Source organism: Homarus americanus, unplaced genomic scaffold (genome assembly GCF_018991925.1).
Source record: "Homarus americanus isolate GMGI-L3 unplaced genomic scaffold, GMGI_Hamer_2.0 scaffold39541, whole genome shotgun sequence".
NCBI classification, from domain to species: domain Eukaryota; kingdom Metazoa; phylum Arthropoda; class Malacostraca; order Decapoda; family Nephropidae; genus Homarus; species Homarus americanus.
This window is the reverse complement of record NW_024748840.1, coordinates 199,401-218,084: the sequence shown is the minus strand read 5'-3', so window position 1 is coordinate 218,084 and position 18,684 is coordinate 199,401. Positions and strand designations below refer to the sequence as shown.

Genomic DNA, 18,684 nt, shown 5'->3' with positions numbered 1-18,684 from the left:
TCTCCCCCACTTAGCGACGGCTGGCCACATGGATAAACAAGTGGTTAAGATATCTCACTCAATGGGTTGATCATAGTAATCAAGGGGTTGTTATCGTGTATATATATATATGTGTGTGTGTGTGTGTGTGTGTGTGTGTGTGTGTGTGTGTGTGATGAGAGAGCGGAGGGGTGATCAGAAATGCTCTTGATTCTTAATTTCACTCATAAAAATATTAAATACTGTTTTGATAAAATCAATTTATTCTCTCGACATTATTTGTTTTTCTTAACCTGAAGTAATAAATGCTCAGAGGTGACGGAGAGCATCAGTAAACTATCAATACTTTCTTTTTACATAAACCTCGACAAATATTAATAACCAATTCTTCATCTCTTATATATCATCACCGCCATATCCATATATTTATTCTTAAGAAGATTCTTTAACATCGGATATTCTTTTTTGAGATGAATTGACTCGCAGATGACGGGGTCGGCTAATACTAAACAATGATGGAGAGACAATATCACTTCACTCACACAAAGGCAACATCCACCAGAGTTACAGAAGACAAGAGAGGGAGAGTAACAACACACACGTGAAAAATAAACACATTTACTTTTTCATGAATACACGTAAATAGGTTAGAGGTATGTTAAGACAACTGTACAGGCGAGGGGGAGGTAAACATCCTCTTCTTTACCATAATGAGGGTGAGGATATCTGCCTTCTTCATAGTCTGCTACCGACCGTACATGCTGGCTCCACCACCACCACCACCACCGCCACCAATTAATGGGGCAGAGTAGCTTGTGCTGACTGGAGCTGAGTAGCCCTGGGAAATTGACCCAATGAAGCTTCCCCCTGAGGAAATGCCACCACCGCCTCCAAAGCCACCTCCACCTCCAAATCCACCACCCCCTCCACCTACGCCTGGAGCAGAATAGCCTCCTCCAATGGATCCACCGCCTCCAAATCCACCTCCACCTCCACCTCCAAATCCACCACCACCTCCACCTACGCCTGGAGCAGAGTAGCCTCCTCCAATGGATCCACCGCCTCCAAATCCACCTCCACCTCCACCTCCAAATCCACCACCCCTCCACCTACAGCTGGAGCAGAATAGCCTCCTCCAATGGATCCACCGCCTCCAAAGCCACCTCCACCTACGCCTGGAGCAGAGTAGCCTCCTCCAATGGATCCACCACCTCCAAATCCACCTCCACCTCCACCTCCAAATCCACCACCCCTCCACCTACAGCTGGAGCAGAATAGCCTCCTCCAACGGATCCACCACCTCCAAATCCACCTCCACCTCCACCACCGCCTCCAAATCCACCACCCCTCCACCTACAGCTGGAGCAGAGTAGCCTCCTCCAATGGATCCACCACCTCCAAATCCACCCCACCTCCACCACCGCCTCCAAATCCACCCACCCCTCCACCTACAGCTGGAGCAGAATAGCCTCCTCCAATGGATCCACCACCTCCAAATCCACCTCCACCTCCACCTCCAAATCCACCACCACCTCCACCTATGCCTGGAGCAGAATAGCCTCCTCCAATGGATCCACCACCTCCAAATCCACCTCCACCACCTCCTCCAATTACAGCTGGAGCAGAGTAGCCCCCACTAATGGATCCACCACCTCCAAAGCCACCTCCACCACCGCCTCCAAATCCGCCACCACCTCCTCCTCCACCGCCACTACTGCCATAGGTAGCGCAGGTGGAGCCGACCAGCAGGGCGAGGTGGAGTCTCAGGAGCGTCCGTCTCTGTTGAGAAGAATTAATACAATTTAATCTATATTCTTTAATAACACCTGAAGCTGAACATATGAGCCGTCCACTACGTAAAGGTCCATTGAAGAGACAGCAGATAGTACCCGACTGTCCCCTATACCACCCACACCTCCCTGCCAGCTTTTTATCTTCAGGACTATGGCAATGAATAAGGAACACACACACACACACACACACACACACACACACACACACACACACACACACACACACACACACACACTGTAATATACAATTATATTTTTTACTTTTACGTGGATTACCCCAGGCACAGTTCACTTGCCCACATCAGGGCCTAGGGGGCAAAAATATAATAATAATAATAATAATGATAATAATAATAATAATAATAATAATAATAATAATAATAATAATAATAATAATAATAATAGTAATAAATAAATAAATACAAAAATGAAAAATAAATCAATAATGAAAAAAGATATACAGTATGTATGTTGTGTTGTCAATAGTAAGAGAAACAATTGAGACCCTGCAATTGTGTGTAAATGAGGAAGAAAGTCAGATCAGCAACCTGGGACTTGGTCACAATTTTTGTGATGCCATATAGCAGTAGGGTCTACCATTAGACAATACAATATACTTCCAATATCTTCCCAGGCGGTAGTACCTCCCTGTTTGATAGCTGCCTACTACCTACTGAACCCATTCTTTTATCTTAGCCTACAGTACAGAACTTACCACTAACCCTTACCTAAAAGTAATCCTAAGCAATAGGTAACTCTAAGTCACACTGAGCTCCTTTCCTTACCATGCTGTCTGGTGGGCAGGTGGACCTGTTCTTGCCCTGGCTTGTGTTAACTTTCCTTTTATACCCGAGACGGAACTTCTGACCCGCGTGACTCTCACTTCTCACACCAGACAACTTTGTTTTCCCTTCGTGATTTTTGTCACTGAGATGGTACTGCCCGTGTGTGTGTACCCCCCCCCTCCTTCGGATCCTTCTACAGGGCTGGTGGACATGAAGAGAGAGTTATCCATTATAATATTTGGGTTGTGAAAGGAGCAAGACACCTGCTGATGGTGAGCGCCCACTTCATCATCTTGTGGGTATTGCTGTTTGGTTTTGTGATGTATCGTGCGTCGTGAATCAGAAAGTTAAAAGGCGTCTCATATTGTTCTTTTATTCTATTGTGTATTAGACGTTTCTTTTTGTCTTGAGAAAAGTAAAAAAAAAATCCTTTAATGTTCCCTTCTCCACATTTTCTTCATAAACTAAACTAAACTAAATTAAACTTAACTCAACCCAACCCAACCCAACCCAACCCAACTGAAAACTGAAAACTTAAGTAAACCAAACTGTGGTCATTCATCCTTGGTAATTGTGTGTTTAGGTCAAGTTATTCAAGGCTCAAAATGTTTTTCCTCGCTATACAAAGATCTGTTAAAGATAGTAGTTAAACATAGAAGTCTAGAGCTGCCTGGAATAGCAACCGTGACGTTATGTTAAAAGAAGGCACTAGATGTACACTCCTCAGAACCGGTACTGTTACTGCCGTCTCTTATTCCACTTATCTTCTTCAATTATCAAAACTATTAATCTAAGGATGTAAATTGTCAGTGATGATATGTCTTTAAGTCAAGTAACAACTGTCTCCCATGTTACAACTGCCTTATTTAATGACGTCATGATATTCTAACCTTTCCCCGGTAGTTACAAAAACAAATAAAGTACACTTGAAATTGACTGAAAGTTTCAAGTGAAGTCAAGACCCCTCGAGAATTGAAAGTCATGGAGGTCAGGATCGTCTCAGGTGGGTATAAAAGGGAAGGTAACTGACTGCCTTGGCAAGAACGGGTTCAAGCAGCCAACAGGAAACATGGTAAGAAGGGAGGCATGAGCATACAGCCAGCCAGCCACCTGCTTGTATCCCGAGCTTAGTTTTAAAGATAACTGTTTTATATCATTCATGAAACACTGAAAATTGGGTTAGATTACAGTAGCACGTGTGTAGATTACAGTTTTAGGCACATGTGTAGTATCAGTCTTATTTTTTTTTACTGTTTGGTAAGGAAGTGAGTTTTGTAGTGAGTCAATATGTTCGTTATAAAAACTTTCCTTCTGGGGACCTTAAGCTGCAGGCTCGTACACTACTGGGCAGTGTCTAAAGTTGATTTACTTTTGAAAATATTATTATTATTATTTTTTTTTTTTTTCAGAGACGAACTTTCCTGGGGCTTCACCTCGCCCTCTTGGTGACCTCCTGCTTCGCCTCCTACGGTAGTGGAGGAGGTGGTGGAGGTGGAGGAGGTGGAGGAGGTGGTGGTGGCGGATTTGGAGGTGGTGGTGGCGGATTTGGAGGCGGAGGTGGAGATAGCCATGAAATTGGAGGAGGTTATTCTGGACCTATCATCAGTGGAGGCGGTGGCAGCGGAATTGGAGGTGGTAGCGGATTTGGAGGCGGAGGTGCTGGCGGACTTGGAGGCGGAGGTGCTGGCGGATTTGGAGGCGGAGGATCCATAGGAACAGTTATTCTGCTCCCCGGTATTGGAGGAGGCGGTGGCGGTGGATTTGGAGGAGGAGGTGGTGGTGGAGGTGGAGGAGGAGGTGGTGGCGGATTTGGAGGCGGAGGTGGTGGCGGATCTGGAGGGGCAACTATTTCAAAAGCCTACGCTGTTCCTGTCACCACCACCTACAACGCTCCGTCAATTGGCGGTGGAGGCGGCGGCTTTGGCGGAGGCGGAAGCTTCGGCGGCGGCGGCGGCGGCGGCGGCGGCTTCGGTGGGGGTGGCGACGGTGGATCTATAGGAACAAGTTATTCTGCTCAGAGCATTGGTGGAGGAGGTGGTGGTGGCGGATTTGGAGGTGGTGGTGGCGGATTTGGAGGCGGAGGTGGATTTGGAGGTGGAGATAGCCATGAAATTGGAGGAGGTTACTCTGGACCTATCATCAGTGGAGGCGGCGGTGGCGGATTTGGAGGCGGAAGTGGTGGCGGATTTGGAGGCGGAAGTGGTGGTGGATTTGGAGGCGGAAGTGGTAGTGGATTTGGAGGCGGAAGTGGTGGCTACACACCTCCTATAACCACCAGCTACTCTGCTTCGTCAATAGGCGGTGGAGGCGGCGGCTTTGGCGGAGGCAGCAGCTTCGGCGGTGGCGGCGGCGGCGGCGGCGGAGGAAGCGGCGGCGGCGGCTTCGGTGGGGGTGGCGGCGGTGGATCTATAAGAACAAGTTATTCTGCTCAGAGCATTGGTGGAGGAGGTGGTGGTGGCGGATTTGGAGGTGGTGGCGGCGGATTTGGAGGCGGAGGTGGATTTGGAGGTGGAGATAGCCATGAAATTGGAGGAGGTTACTCTGGACCTATCATCAGTGGAGGCGGCGGTGGCGGATTTGGAGGCGGAAGTGGTGGTGGATTTGGAGGCGGAAGTGGTGGTGGATTTGGAGGCGGAAGTGGTGGTGGATTTGGAGGCGGAAGTGGTGGTGGATTTGGAGGCGGAAGTGGTAGTGGATTTGGAGGCGGAAGTGGTGGCTACACACCTCCTATACCCACCAGCTACTCTGCTTCGTCAATAGGCGGTGGTGGTGGCGGCGGCTTTGGCGGAGGCGGCAGTTTCGGCGGAAGTGGAGGAGGCGGCTTCAGTGGAGGTGGCGGCGGTGGATCAAGCATGTACGGACGATAAGCTGCCCACGACCAGAAGAAACCAACACGTGAACGATGAGAGATGAGTGTGTGTAGGCCTGAAGTCTCTCTCCAACCTTCTCCACTATAACACGAATCTAAATACAAAATAAAAATATTGTTACTGCTCTGTTTTGATATTTATATATATAAATACATATTTTTTTTCATAGTATTTTTTCCACTATAGTTATGTTACTTTTACCAACCCTTAGACATTTTCCTAGTCACCTCTGTTAGAAAACTGTGTGTCGAGGGGTCGGACTGTCTCTTAAACTCTCATGAATAAAAGATTATATTCTTTATATCATGTGTTATTTTATACCACCTATAATCAGCAGAGAGGACATTTGCATCACCTTTTATGAATATGAGATTAAGTTACTTCTCTCTCTCATTGTAATGTTCACATGACGAAGCGTATCGCATATTACGTTCCTCGAAAGGGTAATTTTGGGTACAATTACATTTTTGTGGATTTACTAATGAAAATATGATCTGAATAAAATTATTGGTGTTAGTCAAATAAAATATATATACACCAAGTACAGGAATACTTAAAATAAATAAATATGATGAGTGAATATTTGCATAATGTCAGGTTCTAAACTTAAATTCACAGTTTAGCAAAATTTATTCTCTATCATCGGGTTCGTTTTAGAAATGTCCTGTGAAAGTGCCATGTTTATATTATCATGAAAGTTTATTCACCTTTCACTCTGGCTGGCCAGGGACGACACCTTTTAAGAATCGTGTTAACCCCTTCACTGCGGGGTCGCCACTTTTCATATTTTCACAAACGCCGATAATTTTATTCAGCTCAGAGGTGAACCTGTGCACAAGGAGGTAGTAAACTATCGCCACTAGGAAGGTTAGTATATTCTTTTCCATCAGTTATAAAACCTGTTTGGTGTGGTGACCAATACTAAGGTACATTTATCATTGAATTAACAAACAAAATAAAGAATTCTGGAAGTCACCAAACTTAGACATTACCCTAAACATCTGAGAGCCGACAGTGTAGTACTCCTCTACAGTACTGTAGGAGTTTATAATACGTCTTTAGTTAAATATGTTTTATTCAGCATACAGACTGTACTCGAGTTTTATTAAGATTACCCTGACGACTGCATTTTTTAACTGCCTCTTTAACAATCTCTATTAGAACCTTAGTTTAAAATGGTTTTCAGTTTTGAATTTTTACTTTCCCTGTACTTGACACTGTAGTCATCTTAACACTAACTAAATCTATGCCAGGTATAGCACTTGTCCCACTTACCTCTCCTAGCACTGGATGTGAAATGTGTACATCTTCATACTGGCAGAGATTTTTATGGACTTTTCTCATTTCAGTATTTATCTCTTTAAGCTGAGCCAGCGTCCTACACAACTGGCGATCCGCGTCCCACCTAAATGTTCGAACTTGTTTTGTTTACTAGAGAAAAGATGAAAAACAAATATAAAAAAGAGTGAAAAGAGAGGAGTCTGGAAACACTGGAGTGCTATAAGTTGTGGCAAGAGAGGGTAGTACAGTTTGGTGCACACTGTGTTAGAAGTTGATCTAGACTTGGAGTGAAAGAGAAGCCGAACCATCGTAAGGAACCCAAACGTCGACATTCTTTTGATCAGGTTGACTCATCGGGTTCATAGACTTAAAGAGCCTCCAGGGTGAACTTCTGTGACTTCTTCTCTTTCAACTGTGTCTGCCCTCGTTTGGGTACTGGAACATTATAATATCTTCAGCCTACAGAAGTCTTACAGAAGTTAGCTCTTTCATCTAATTAACATAAACAAAACTACATTACAGTTTCTATTCTAAAGGAAATTATATAAATTCGTAATATTTTGATTTGCTGTTTTGAATTATTGTTTTCCGTCAATTGGTTCACGAGATCTGCCGTGTGATTTTTCAAGATGGGCCATGATGGTACCCGACCGACGTTTGTTGTTACTACGTCATCGTAGTGTAGTCAGGTGTACCAACTGGCTGAAGACTTGGGGGTTGGTATGCTTGTCAGTGGCACGAAATGTTTACTCTTGCTACACGATTTACCAGCATGAAAAACTTGAATCCCAAGCTAACGTGCACCTCATTTTCCTATTTTCTTGGATTATAACCCAATTCTGGGAATGAAATACAGCAAAAGTGCAGGGAACAGCGTAGTGATCTGTACTGTACATGGCCTTCATTGACCAAACCAAAGCCTTCGACTAGGTCAACAGGGAAGCCTTTTGGCGGACTCGCAGTCATTTTGGCTGCCCACCAAAATGCATCGCCACTGTGAGGCAACTCCACGATGTTATGAATGGCAGTGTCTTACACAATGGTACCCAGTCTGTGTTCATCCCCATCCAAATGGGGGCAAAACAGGGATGTGTAATGACACCAACTCTCTTTTCCATTTTCTTGGCTTCCTTCCTTACTCTTGCCAGTCCCAATTTAGCCGGCGGGGTGGACATCGAGTACCGGATGAAGGATCTTGTCAACATGAGGCGTCTCCAGACAGGAACAAAGGTGTCGGTAGCTTCCATCATAAGACTTCAGTATGCAGACGACCTCACCCTTATCGCTCACACTGAACGCGACCTACAGGAGATCCTGAACACTTACACAGATGCGTATGCACACTTCGGCCTTGAGGTGAATGTACGTAAGACTCAGATTCTGTTTCAACCTGCCCAAGTTTCAGCCACACCTCCACCATTCATCCAGCTTAACGGTACTACTCTCTCTAATGTTACCCACTTTCGGTGTCTCGGCTCCCACCTGTCCACCAACGTGGACATCGATGAAGAGATTGAACATCGGATCAGATGTGCATCTCAAGCCTTTGGCACACTCTGTACCCGTGTCTTCAGCTGTAGGGAGCCGAAACTATCTACAGTAGTTGCACGTATATCAATCAATGGTCTTCTCCACCCTGCTATATGGCAGCAAGACATGGGTGACATACAGGAGGCACCTCAAGGCATTTGAAAACTTTCACCAACGTAGTCTACGTTCTATCCTCCGAGTTCGCTGGAAAGACAAGAGAACAATGCCAGCATTCCCGCTGACGCCAACTGTAGGAGCATCGAGGCTATCATTATCCTTGAACAACTACGTTGGACTGGCCATGTTAGCCGCATGGACGACAGTGATGTCTTACGTTTCTCCAGGTTTTTGTGCAGAAAATCCAGGAAACTAACTAAGCAGTGTGATGTAGAGGAGGTCCTCATATTGCCAAATTGCTGTGGATCAATTGACTGATATGGGGATATGGGTGACATATGCAGTTTTCCATTCTTTAGACTTACAATTTTTGTCATTTTCGGCCAAAAAATGGATTTTGTTCAAAATTTCAGTATAGGTACTCCTGAATGTGCTGCTTAAGGATCTGTTAACCAAAATTTGATATCTTGATTATAACTTGTTCAAATGGCTTTTAGAAAATGTTCAAATGATTTTTAGAATATTTTAATTACTTCTGCAATGCTAATTACTCGCCACTTATGGGTTTTCGAGGTCATTTCTTGGTGCTTGTGTATTATTCTGGATGTACTTAAGTAGTTAGGCACATTAAATTTTAGTTCAAAGAGAAAAAGTATTTTTGGCCAAAAATCCTTTAAGGCATTAGGTCATTTGCTTTGTCTGAGGGATGCATAAATAATGGAACCCAGGGGGGTGGCAAGTTCGACTGCAAACTCCTTGTAAATTTTGATTCGGAGGGCAATTGGGGTTGTGGAGTGTATGGATTTAAATTTCAGGAGTTTGTTGGCAATTTCAAATGGTTGAACACTGGGAGGGGGGGAGGGGGAGGGTAAGTAGGCCGGGAGGAGAGTGAGGTTAAGACTGGGTAGCGTATGACATATGGTAGCAAAGTGGTTATTAATTATCTCAGCTGCCTCCTCACTAGGTAAATGTGAGATAAAAGGATGTGTGGGAGACTGACAGTTAAGACCACAGAGATCTTTTACCTTAGAGTACCACTGACCATTGCCGACCTCCTTGAGGCCGTGCACTTTCCTGGGATAATAAGACTTCTTGGCTGACTTGATTTCCCTGATGACTTGGTTACATAGACTGAATTTTTCCTGAATTAAACTGTAATCAATTTAATTCCTGACAATGTTGTTTACATTGTCCTGGGGTGAGACCCATGTATAGAGATGCCTAGGGTGTTGTTTAAACCATGTATTTGCAATTATCATCTTGTTTTCCTTACAAAACTCAATCCATATTTCTCGTCTTTCGTTTCTATTACTCAACTCATGTGATCTTATTTCTGATTCTACTTCCCTTTTCCCAACTTATACGTTAAAATTAATCAGACATTCATTAAACGTTATGGTGTCTTTAATTTCGTTAAATCTTCATAAGATTTTTCTAAGACTTCTTCCTCATTATCATTTATTGGTGCATAAACCTGTATTATTACCAAGTTCATGGGATTAGCATTAAATATAACTAATAAAATTCTATCTGACACTGCCCAATATCCCTTTACACTACTGCTCAACTTCTGGTTTTCACGAATACCAACACCTCTCTCGTGTTGTTCACCACCTGAATATATGAAGGAAGAATCTTCACACCTATTACTATTTGAACCTGTCCATCTTACTTCACTTATTCACAGAATGTCCCACAGTAATCTTTATCAACATAAGATAGCCAAATTATACCAAAAGTAGGTTAGGTTAGATCAAGTTGTTATGCGATACCAAAGAAAACACCAAATCAAAGAGACCTTATCTAAATGAATCTTACTCGTTAGGTTAGGTCAGTCACAGGGGAAAATAGAGAACGTTATATTTTTTTTTCTAGTTTAACAAATTTATTCGCAAAGCTTGGAGTACAAATTGTCTATTCTGAATAGTTCAGTCAGGTTTTGACACTGAGGTGCTCTCACTGTTCACTGCCACACAGGACAGAGGTTCATACAAAAAGGATATCATAGGATAGGTCATACTCATGAGGGTGTAATCGCTGTTCACTGCCATACAGGACAGTGGTTCATATATAATATAGGCCCTATTCATTAGTGTTATATTCCCTTTAAGGACTAATTAGTGTGGGCTAGCAAATTTAGGATTGACTTCAAGAATGTCCTCAAGCACCCCTGATTCAATGTAGTAATTACATAGTTCATGATACAATAAGCCAGGTGGCCTAAAGTTTTTGACAGTGTCACATTCAAAAATACTATTATAATATTTAAGTGTATGCTTTAAATTTTTATCACGAAGCTTACGAGCTAAGTGTTCTAATATGGGTACAGCGTCACTAACTTGCCAGATGTGCCTGTATCCTCGCCTAATTCTGGACAGGAGTACTGTATATCACATTGTCTGGTTCTGTCCCTGCGCTTGCCATATCGGTACCTCTTGTCACATTTTTTTTTCATTTACTAATACTACAACTGTCAGGTCTCTGTCAATTTCTCGGTTCTTGCGGATCAGAGTTCATGATTTTGACTTTTATGTTTTTAAGTACAGCGTTGGACAGGCCAAGGTCCCGGCTTACATTTTCTTTTTTACATGCCTCATTGGCCAGTCTGTGGTGGTGTTGAACTGTATGGCGCTCTAATTACTAAATAAGAGAGACCAAGAGCGTGGGAGGTGAAGATGGAACTCTCTTATACACTGTTTGCCAGAGACCTTAAGATGGGGAGATTCTGGGTAGTTCGTGGTGTTGTGAGGGACAAGTGAACCAACACCATCTCGCTTGACTTCTTGAGCGGCTGTACAGTTGAAAAATGTGAATATATATTAATGACAGCTACAGTATATCTCTTTTGTTAAGTTTATGGACGTTGGCATGATTATCTAAAGGTCATCTGTGGTTTTGATAAGAGCACGATAGCCATAAAATCACAGGGCAACGTTGTAGATATTATGTATTTATATTTCCTTTACTTTGTCAACGAGTGTGATTTCTTTATTTACCCAGAGAAATATTTATATTCTCTTGTATTCGTCATACAGATCATTGATTGGTGGACTAGTGTACTACTAACCATGCTACGGGCTTAAAGGAATTCGTCTTTGAAATGCAGTAATAACGTTATACCAATAACTCTCTGGTCATCGTGTCGAGCAGATGTGTCTTGTTTGGTCTGATTTATTAAATTCATGTATGTGATAAATAGAAATAGGTATGTGGTGTGATGGTTATTGGTATGGATGGTAGGCATGGTATGGTATGTATGTGAAAGAGAAAAAATACCATAAATTAGCTACATTGTAAGGTCACATTATACTGTTAGTTCATATGTTTTCGAGCTCGTGTGTCTAAGTTTGTTTTGTCAGTTTCATTGTATTAAATATAACTTTTGTTTATGTTTTGGGTATTATTGATGTTTGATATTTCTGTCTTATTTAGTGAAATGAATAATAACTGACGAAATCATTTAACTTTCAACAGATGGTAGGCTCAGTTGTCTACACGACTTATTTTATGCTAGATTGCTTTTCAGTGATTGCGTCATAAGGTGAGCAATATATTAGGTTTAGTATGCTGGTGTGAGTAAATTGGAAGATATCTTAACTACTGTATACTCTTTCCACACTAACCTGGCTCGTAGGCCCCGCCCCTCTTCTATACTAATAGCTGATTGATTCATAGAAAATTCAAACTAAATGTGTTCACAACAGGTAAGCAGACCTGTTATTATCTAAAATAATGTTAAATATATGTATTATCAAATTTAAAATCATTTCAAGGCATTAGCACTTCAGAGAGGATGTTATTTTTTTTAAATATTTAATATAAAAGGTCAATATAAATACGCGTTTATATACTCGTAGTCCTGAGGGGAGGTAACACGCTCAGGGGAACCAATCAGCTATTTGTAGCTGTAGACGAGGGGCGTGGCTTACTGGCCATCTTAGCATGGAAATACTTTAGTACAATGTATTTCACGAAGCCTTGCACTTTGTTTATGGTGTACTAGAAAGTGGGTCCCTTAGGTCCGATAGTTCTACAGAATACTATAGTGCTGACTGTTTTGGGTAAATGAACACAATGTGGCCGGGTCTGTGAACGACCACCAGCAATTGCCCATCGAGAGTTGGATGACATAGGGGTGTTCTGAGCATGAATCAGAGACCTTAAAGACAAGAGGCATGCACTTTATCCACTTGGCTGCTGTACGCAAGTGGATACATCACTCACTTCTGCCATAATGATCGCTGGTTCGATAGGCGTGAACCTTAAAATCATCCACATATAAAAATGGTTACTATAACTTTACATTTCAGGAAGTGAAGACCTCTCTGTGCACTGAAACCTTCGTGTACAGTGCTGTGTATCAAACTAAGTTAATGACATTCTTACCTGCATAATATTGAAATAATGCTTGTGTTTATTTGTTTACATTGAGTACAGTCCATCTGTAGATATTTGTTTACTTTTTTACTTGAGAAAGATGCACAAAGGTTATGTATCCTGTAACACCTCTTTAGGATATTAATTCACCTGGATTATAATCATCTTCATGTACGGTGTGTGTACGTTACAACTCATACATGACTGTTTTTCTTGTACAAGCATATGTGCAAAACACGTCAGGCAGTATGGAAACAATATTAACGTAAATAAATCTATTGTTTAAATAACAACTATTACATAAACAATTCAACTAAAAACATTTAGAAAACAAGTATTTTAACTAATAACCAACACGATAACCATTCAGTGATGACTGTACAGGAGAAAGGTGCTGGAAATTCAATATCTTTGGGAGACCAATATTTGAGACTGACAGGCCTGAAGTGGCTGGGTGCTGAGGAGTAGTCGCTAGAAGGTCACCACAAGTAGCCAACAGTTGAGGGATGACGCTGTTGTAGGACACTTCAGGAACAGCCAAAGAGAAGTGAAGAAATTAAGCTTATTGACGCTCGAGCCAGAAATGGTAACAAGAGGTCGGCGTCTTGTACAACTCGTTTATTTTCCGTACATACTTGCTGTTCCTCTGCCGCCGCCAGGGAGGATAGGTACCCATCTGCCGCTGCCTCCACTAGATGATCCACCTCCGTATCCACCTCCTCCTCCTCCTCCTCCTCCTCCACTAGATGATCCACCTCCGTATCCACCTCCTCCTCCTCCTCCTCCTCCTCCCTCCTGATCCACCTCCTCCTCCTCCTCCATGATCCTCCGATCCACCTCCACCTCCTCCTCCACCAGATGGCAGAATATCCAGTGCCCACAGATGGTGCTGAGCCTCAGAGAAGTCCACCTCCTCCACCTCCAGATGGTGGTAAATATCCAGATGCTTACAGATGGTGCTGAGTAGCCTCCACCAGAAGATCCACCGCCTCCACTAGATGATCCACCTCCCGTATCCACCTCCTCCTCCTCCTCCACTAGAATCCACTCCTCTACCACCACTAGATGATCCACTCCATATCCACCTCCTCCACCTCCACCTCCACCTCCAGATGGTGCAGAATATCCGGTGCTTACAGATGGTGCTGAGTAGCCCTCACTAGAAGATCCACCGCCTCCACTAGATGATCCACCTCGTATCCACCTCCTCCTCCTCCTCCTCCACTAGAAGATCCACCTCCTCTACCACCACTAGATGATCCCCTCCACCACCTCCTCCACCTCCACCTCTCCACCTCCAGAGGTTGCAGAATATCCGGTGTACAGATGGTGCTGAGTAACTGAAGATCCACCGCCTCCACTAGATGATCCACCTCCTAGATCCACCTCCTCTCACCTCCTCCATAGATCCACCTCCTCCCACCACTAGATGATCCACCTCCATATCCACCTCCTCCTCCACCTCCACCAGATGGTGCCAGAATATCGGTGCTTACAGATGGTGCTGAGTAGCCTCCACTAGATGATCCACCTCCACTAGATGAACCACCTCCGTATCCACCTCCTCCTCCTCCACCTCCCACCTCCTCCACCTCCAGATGGTGCAGAATATCCGGTGCTTACAGATGGTGCTGAGTAGCCTCCACTAGAAGATCCACCTCCTCCTCCTCCTCCGCCAGAAGATCCACCTCCTCACTAGATGATCCACCTCCATCCACCTCCCCCCACCTCCACCTCCCTCCACCTCCAGATGGTGCAGAATATCCAGTGCTTACAGATGGTGCTGAGTAGCTCCGCCAGAAGATCCACCTCCTCCACTAGATGATCCACCTCCGTATCCACCTCCTCCTCCTCCCCCACTAGATGATCCACCTCCTCCTCCTCCCTCCAGATGGTGCAGAATATCCAGTGCTTACAGATGGTGCTGAGTAGCCTCCGCCAGAAGATCCACCCCTCCACTAGATGAACCACCTCCATCCTCCCTCCTCCACCTCCTCCACCTCCAGATGGTGCAGAATATCCAGTGCTTACTGATGGTGCTGAGTAGCCTGCCACCAGAAGATCCACCTCCTCCACTAGATGATCCACCTCCATATCCACCTCCCCACCTCCACCTCCTCCACCTCCAGATGGTGCAGAATATCCGGTGCTTACAGATGGTGCTGAGTAGCCTCCACTAGAAGATCCACCTCCTCCACTAGATGATCCACCTCCGTATCCACCTCCTCCTCCTCCTCCACCAGATGATCCACCTCCTCCTCCTCCTCCAGATGGTGCAGAATATCCAGTGCTTACAGATGGTGCTGAGTAGCCTCCACTAGAAGATCCACCTCCTCCACTAGATGAACCACCTCCCATCCCTCCTCCTCCTCCACCTCCTCCCCCTCCTCCTCCACCAGATGGTGCAGAATATCCAGTGCTTACAGATGGTGCTGGAGAAGATCTCCTCCGCTAGAAGATCCACCTCCTCCCTCCAAGATGTCCACCTCCACCATCCACCTCCCCCACCTCCACCTCCCCCCTCCTCCAGATGGTGCAGAATATCCAGTACAGATGGTGCTGAGTAGCCTCCACTAGAAGATCCACCTCCACTAGATAGACCCACCTATACCTCCACCCACCTCCACCTCCTCCACCTCCAGATGGTGCAGAATATCCAGTGCTTACAGATGGTGCTGAGTAGCCTCCACTAGAATCCACCTCCCTCCACTAGATGATCCACCTCCGTATCCACCTCCTCCCACCTCCACCTCCCACCTCCTCCACCTCCAGATGGTGCAGAATATCCAGTGCTTACAGATGGTGCTGAGTAGCCTCCGCCAGAAGATCCACCTCCTCCACTAGAAGATCCACACTCCTCCACTAGATGATCCACCTCCATATCCACCTCCCCACCTCCACCTCCACCTCCAGATGGTGCAGAATATCCAGTGCTTACAGATGGTGCTGAGAGCACCCACCAGAAGATCCACCTCCTCCACTAGGATCCACCTCCTCCTCTAGATGATCCACCTCCGTATCCACCTCCTCCTCACCTCCACCTCCAGATGGCAGAATATCCAGTGCTTACAGATGGTGCTGAGTAGCCTCCACCAGAAGATCCACCTCCTCCACTAGATGATCCACCTCCTCCTCCACTAGATGATCCACCTCCGTATCCACCTCCTCCTCCCCCACCTCCAGATGGTGCAGAATATCCGGTGCTTACAGATGGTGCTGAGTAGCCTCCACCAGAAGATCCACCTCCTCCACTAGATGATCCACCTCCTCCTCCACTAGATGATCCACCTCCGTATCCACCTCCTCCTCCACCTCCACCTCCAGATGGTGCAGAATATCCGGTGCTTACAGATGGTGCTGAGTAGCCTCCACTAGATGATCCACCTCCTCCACTAGATGATCCACCTCTCCACCACTAGAAAATCCACCTCCTCCACTAGATGATCCACCTCCGTATCCACCTCCTCCTCCACCTCCACCTCCAGATGGTGCAGAATATCCGGTGCTTGGCTGGTGCTGACCCTCCACTAGAGATGATCCACCTGTATCCACCTCCTCCTCCTCCACCTGAAGATCCACCTCCTCCACTAGAAGATCCACCCCGTATCCACCTCCTCCACCTCCACCTCCAGATGGTGCAGAATATCCAGTGCTTACAGATGGTGCTGAGTAGCCTCCACTAGAAGATCCCACTAGAAGATCCACCTCCTCCACTAGAAGATCCACCTCCGTATCCACCTCCACCTCCACCTCCAGATGGTGCAGAATATCCAGTGCTTACAGATGGTGCTGAGTAGCCGCCACCAGAAGATCCACCTCCTCCTCCTCCTCCTCCACTAGATGATCCACCTCCGTATCCACCACCACCACCTCCACCTCCACCTCCTCCACCTCCAGATGGTGGTAAATATCCAGTGCTTACAGATGGTGCTGAGTAGCCTCCACCAGAAGATCCACTTCCACCTCCTCCACTAGATGATCCACCTCCATATCCACCTCCTCCACCTCCTCCACCTCCAGATGGTGCAGAATATCCAGTGCTTACAGATGGTGTTGAGTAAGCTCCACCTCCACCGCCTCCACCGCTACTGCCACTGGGGCCGTAACTGCCGTAACCCGCTGTGACCATCAGGCCCAGCTGAACCCATAGTAATGTTTTTCTCTGTAAGGAACAAGTGAGAAGTGAGCAGCAGCAGGAAGGGTGTGGCCTCTGTAGTATTAAATAACCTTACTGCATTATTTCATACATATTGTACTGTACGTCCAAGAAAACTATGGAAGTGAAAGTCAATACTAAAAATGTATTTGTGTGTGTACTGTATAAGTTTGAATGTGTGTGTGTATGTATGTATGTGTGTGTATGTGTGTGTAAGTGTGTGTTTGTGTGCGTATGAGTATATGTGTGTATATGTGTGTGTGTGTTTGTGTGTATGTGTACATATATATGTGTGTATATGTGTATATGTGTTCGTGTGTATGTGTGTATGTGTGTGTATGTGTGTGTTTGTGTGTGTATGAGTATATGCGTGTATATATGTGTGTGTATTATACGCTAGTCACTGTCACTGTATTTCATTCACTATTTTTTCAGTCACTAATATCTGAATCAATAATTTGTAAACCTGTAAACTACGTATATTGATCATGATAATTAAGCATTTCTAGTTATGTTTGTAAACACATTTCATATATGACGTTACACCCGTGGGCCAGAACGGTGCTCTCCTCACCATGTTTGCCGCTGGACGGCTGAATCCACTCTTGCTGGGAATGACAACGCTCTTCCCTTATATACTGGAGCCGCCGCTGCCTCGACCATGGACCAACTGAAGAGTCGCGTGCCATGACTTGCATTCTAAACACTCTTTTTAGCATGAAGATCGCACGGCACTTGTTACGCAGCAAGGACTGTCATTGGGGTTGCCTACTTTTAATGAGGTCATCACTACTCTTACACACACACACACACACACACACACACACACACACACACACACAAACAAACACACACACACACACACACACACACAAAGCACACACACACACACACACACACACACACACACACACACACACACACACATACACACACACACACACACACACACACACACACACACACACACACACACACACACACACACACACACCTCTGTTCCTCGGCTATGTTTACTCCTCATTGGTCGTAGTATCTAGTTCGGGAGTTAAATAAGGATACAATTTACGTCACTGTTAGGTAATAATATAGAGATTATAGAAGTAACACTTATAATGAATACGACTAGAAATGCAAAAGTGTTAGGCATCGTGGGGATTACTAGTCAGACCTTCAGCAATAAAGTACTGATCAACTCTCTGTCACATTACAATTGATTGCCCTCCCCTCTTTATATGGAAACACTTATTCTTGGTTTTCTTGCATTTCTTAATATTAATTTCCCTTATCAGTTGTAGTATAGATCTATTACACTATTGATATTATTCTTTGTATATTTCAATTTCCCGATTCATTCTTTGTATATTTCAACTTCCCGATTCATTCTTTGTATATTTTAACTTCCCGATTCATTCTTTGTATATTTCAACTTCCCGATTTTTTCTTTGTATATTTCAACTTCCCGATTCATTCTTTGTATATTTCAACTTCCCGATTCATTCTTTGTATATTTCAACTTCCCGATTCATTCTTTGTATATTTCAACTTCCCGATTCATTCTTTGTATATTTCAACTTCCCGATTCATTCTTTGATTCATTCTTTGTATATTTCAACTTCCCGATTCATTCTTTGTATATTTCAACTTCCCGATTCATTCTTTGTATATTTCAACTTCCCGATTCATTCTTTGTATATTTCAACTTCCCGATTCATTCTTTGTATATTTCAACTTCCCGATTCATTCTTTGTATATTTTAACTTCCCGATTCATTCTTTGTATATTTCAACTTCCCG

The 18,684-nt window shown here is 44.5% G+C and overlaps 3 protein-coding genes and 1 long non-coding RNA gene across 7 annotated transcripts; 1 reads left to right on the top strand and 3 right to left on the bottom strand.

The window, feature by feature from the left end:
• Nucleotides 1-1,049: 1,049 nt before the first annotated feature.
• LOC121880461 (glycine-rich protein 23-like) lies at nucleotides 1,050-2,604 on the bottom strand. Its single transcript, XM_042387654.1, has 2 exons — nucleotides 2,558-2,604; nucleotides 1,050-1,758 (listed from the first exon to the last, which is right to left on the bottom strand). Exons 1-2 carry the CDS (start codon nucleotides 2,558-2,560, stop codon nucleotides 1,333-1,335), a joined length of 429 nt encoding a protein of 142 aa, XP_042243588.1. The 5' UTR covers nucleotides 2,561-2,604; the 3' UTR covers nucleotides 1,050-1,332.
• A 956-nt stretch (nucleotides 2,605-3,560) lies between these two features.
• Nucleotides 3,561-5,728, top strand: LOC121880455 (glycine-rich cell wall structural protein-like). The gene is made up of 2 exons (XM_042387646.1): nucleotides 3,561-3,629; nucleotides 3,967-5,728. The coding sequence occupies exons 1-2, from the start codon at nucleotides 3,627-3,629 to the stop codon at nucleotides 5,422-5,424; spliced, it is 1,461 nt and encodes a 486-aa protein (XP_042243580.1). The 5' UTR covers nucleotides 3,561-3,626; the 3' UTR covers nucleotides 5,425-5,728.
• Nucleotides 5,729-14,244: 8,516 nt separating this feature from the next.
• LOC121880465 lies at nucleotides 14,245-15,766 on the bottom strand. Of its 4 annotated transcripts, XR_006091543.1 has the most exons (4): nucleotides 15,724-15,766; nucleotides 15,499-15,564; nucleotides 14,985-14,996; nucleotides 14,245-14,263 (listed from the first exon to the last, which is right to left on the bottom strand). It is a non-coding gene; the product is annotated as an uncharacterized LOC121880465 (long non-coding RNA). The 4 variants fall into 4 exon arrangements; XR_006091544.1 differs by lacking the exons at nucleotides 14,245-14,263; nucleotides 14,985-14,996 and adding an exon at nucleotides 14,798-14,832 and having other exon boundaries at nucleotides 15,477-15,564; XR_006091545.1 differs by lacking the exons at nucleotides 14,245-14,263; nucleotides 14,985-14,996 and adding an exon at nucleotides 15,184-15,199 and having other exon boundaries at nucleotides 15,490-15,564.
• Nucleotides 15,764-17,502, bottom strand: LOC121880440 (loricrin-like). The gene is made up of 4 exons (XM_042387627.1): nucleotides 17,463-17,502; nucleotides 16,615-16,894; nucleotides 16,459-16,581; nucleotides 15,764-16,137 (listed from the first exon to the last, which is right to left on the bottom strand). Exons 1-4 carry the CDS (start codon nucleotides 17,463-17,465, stop codon nucleotides 15,764-15,766), a joined length of 780 nt encoding a protein of 259 aa, XP_042243561.1. The 5' UTR covers nucleotides 17,466-17,502.
• Between the last annotated feature and the right edge of the window lie 1,182 nt (nucleotides 17,503-18,684).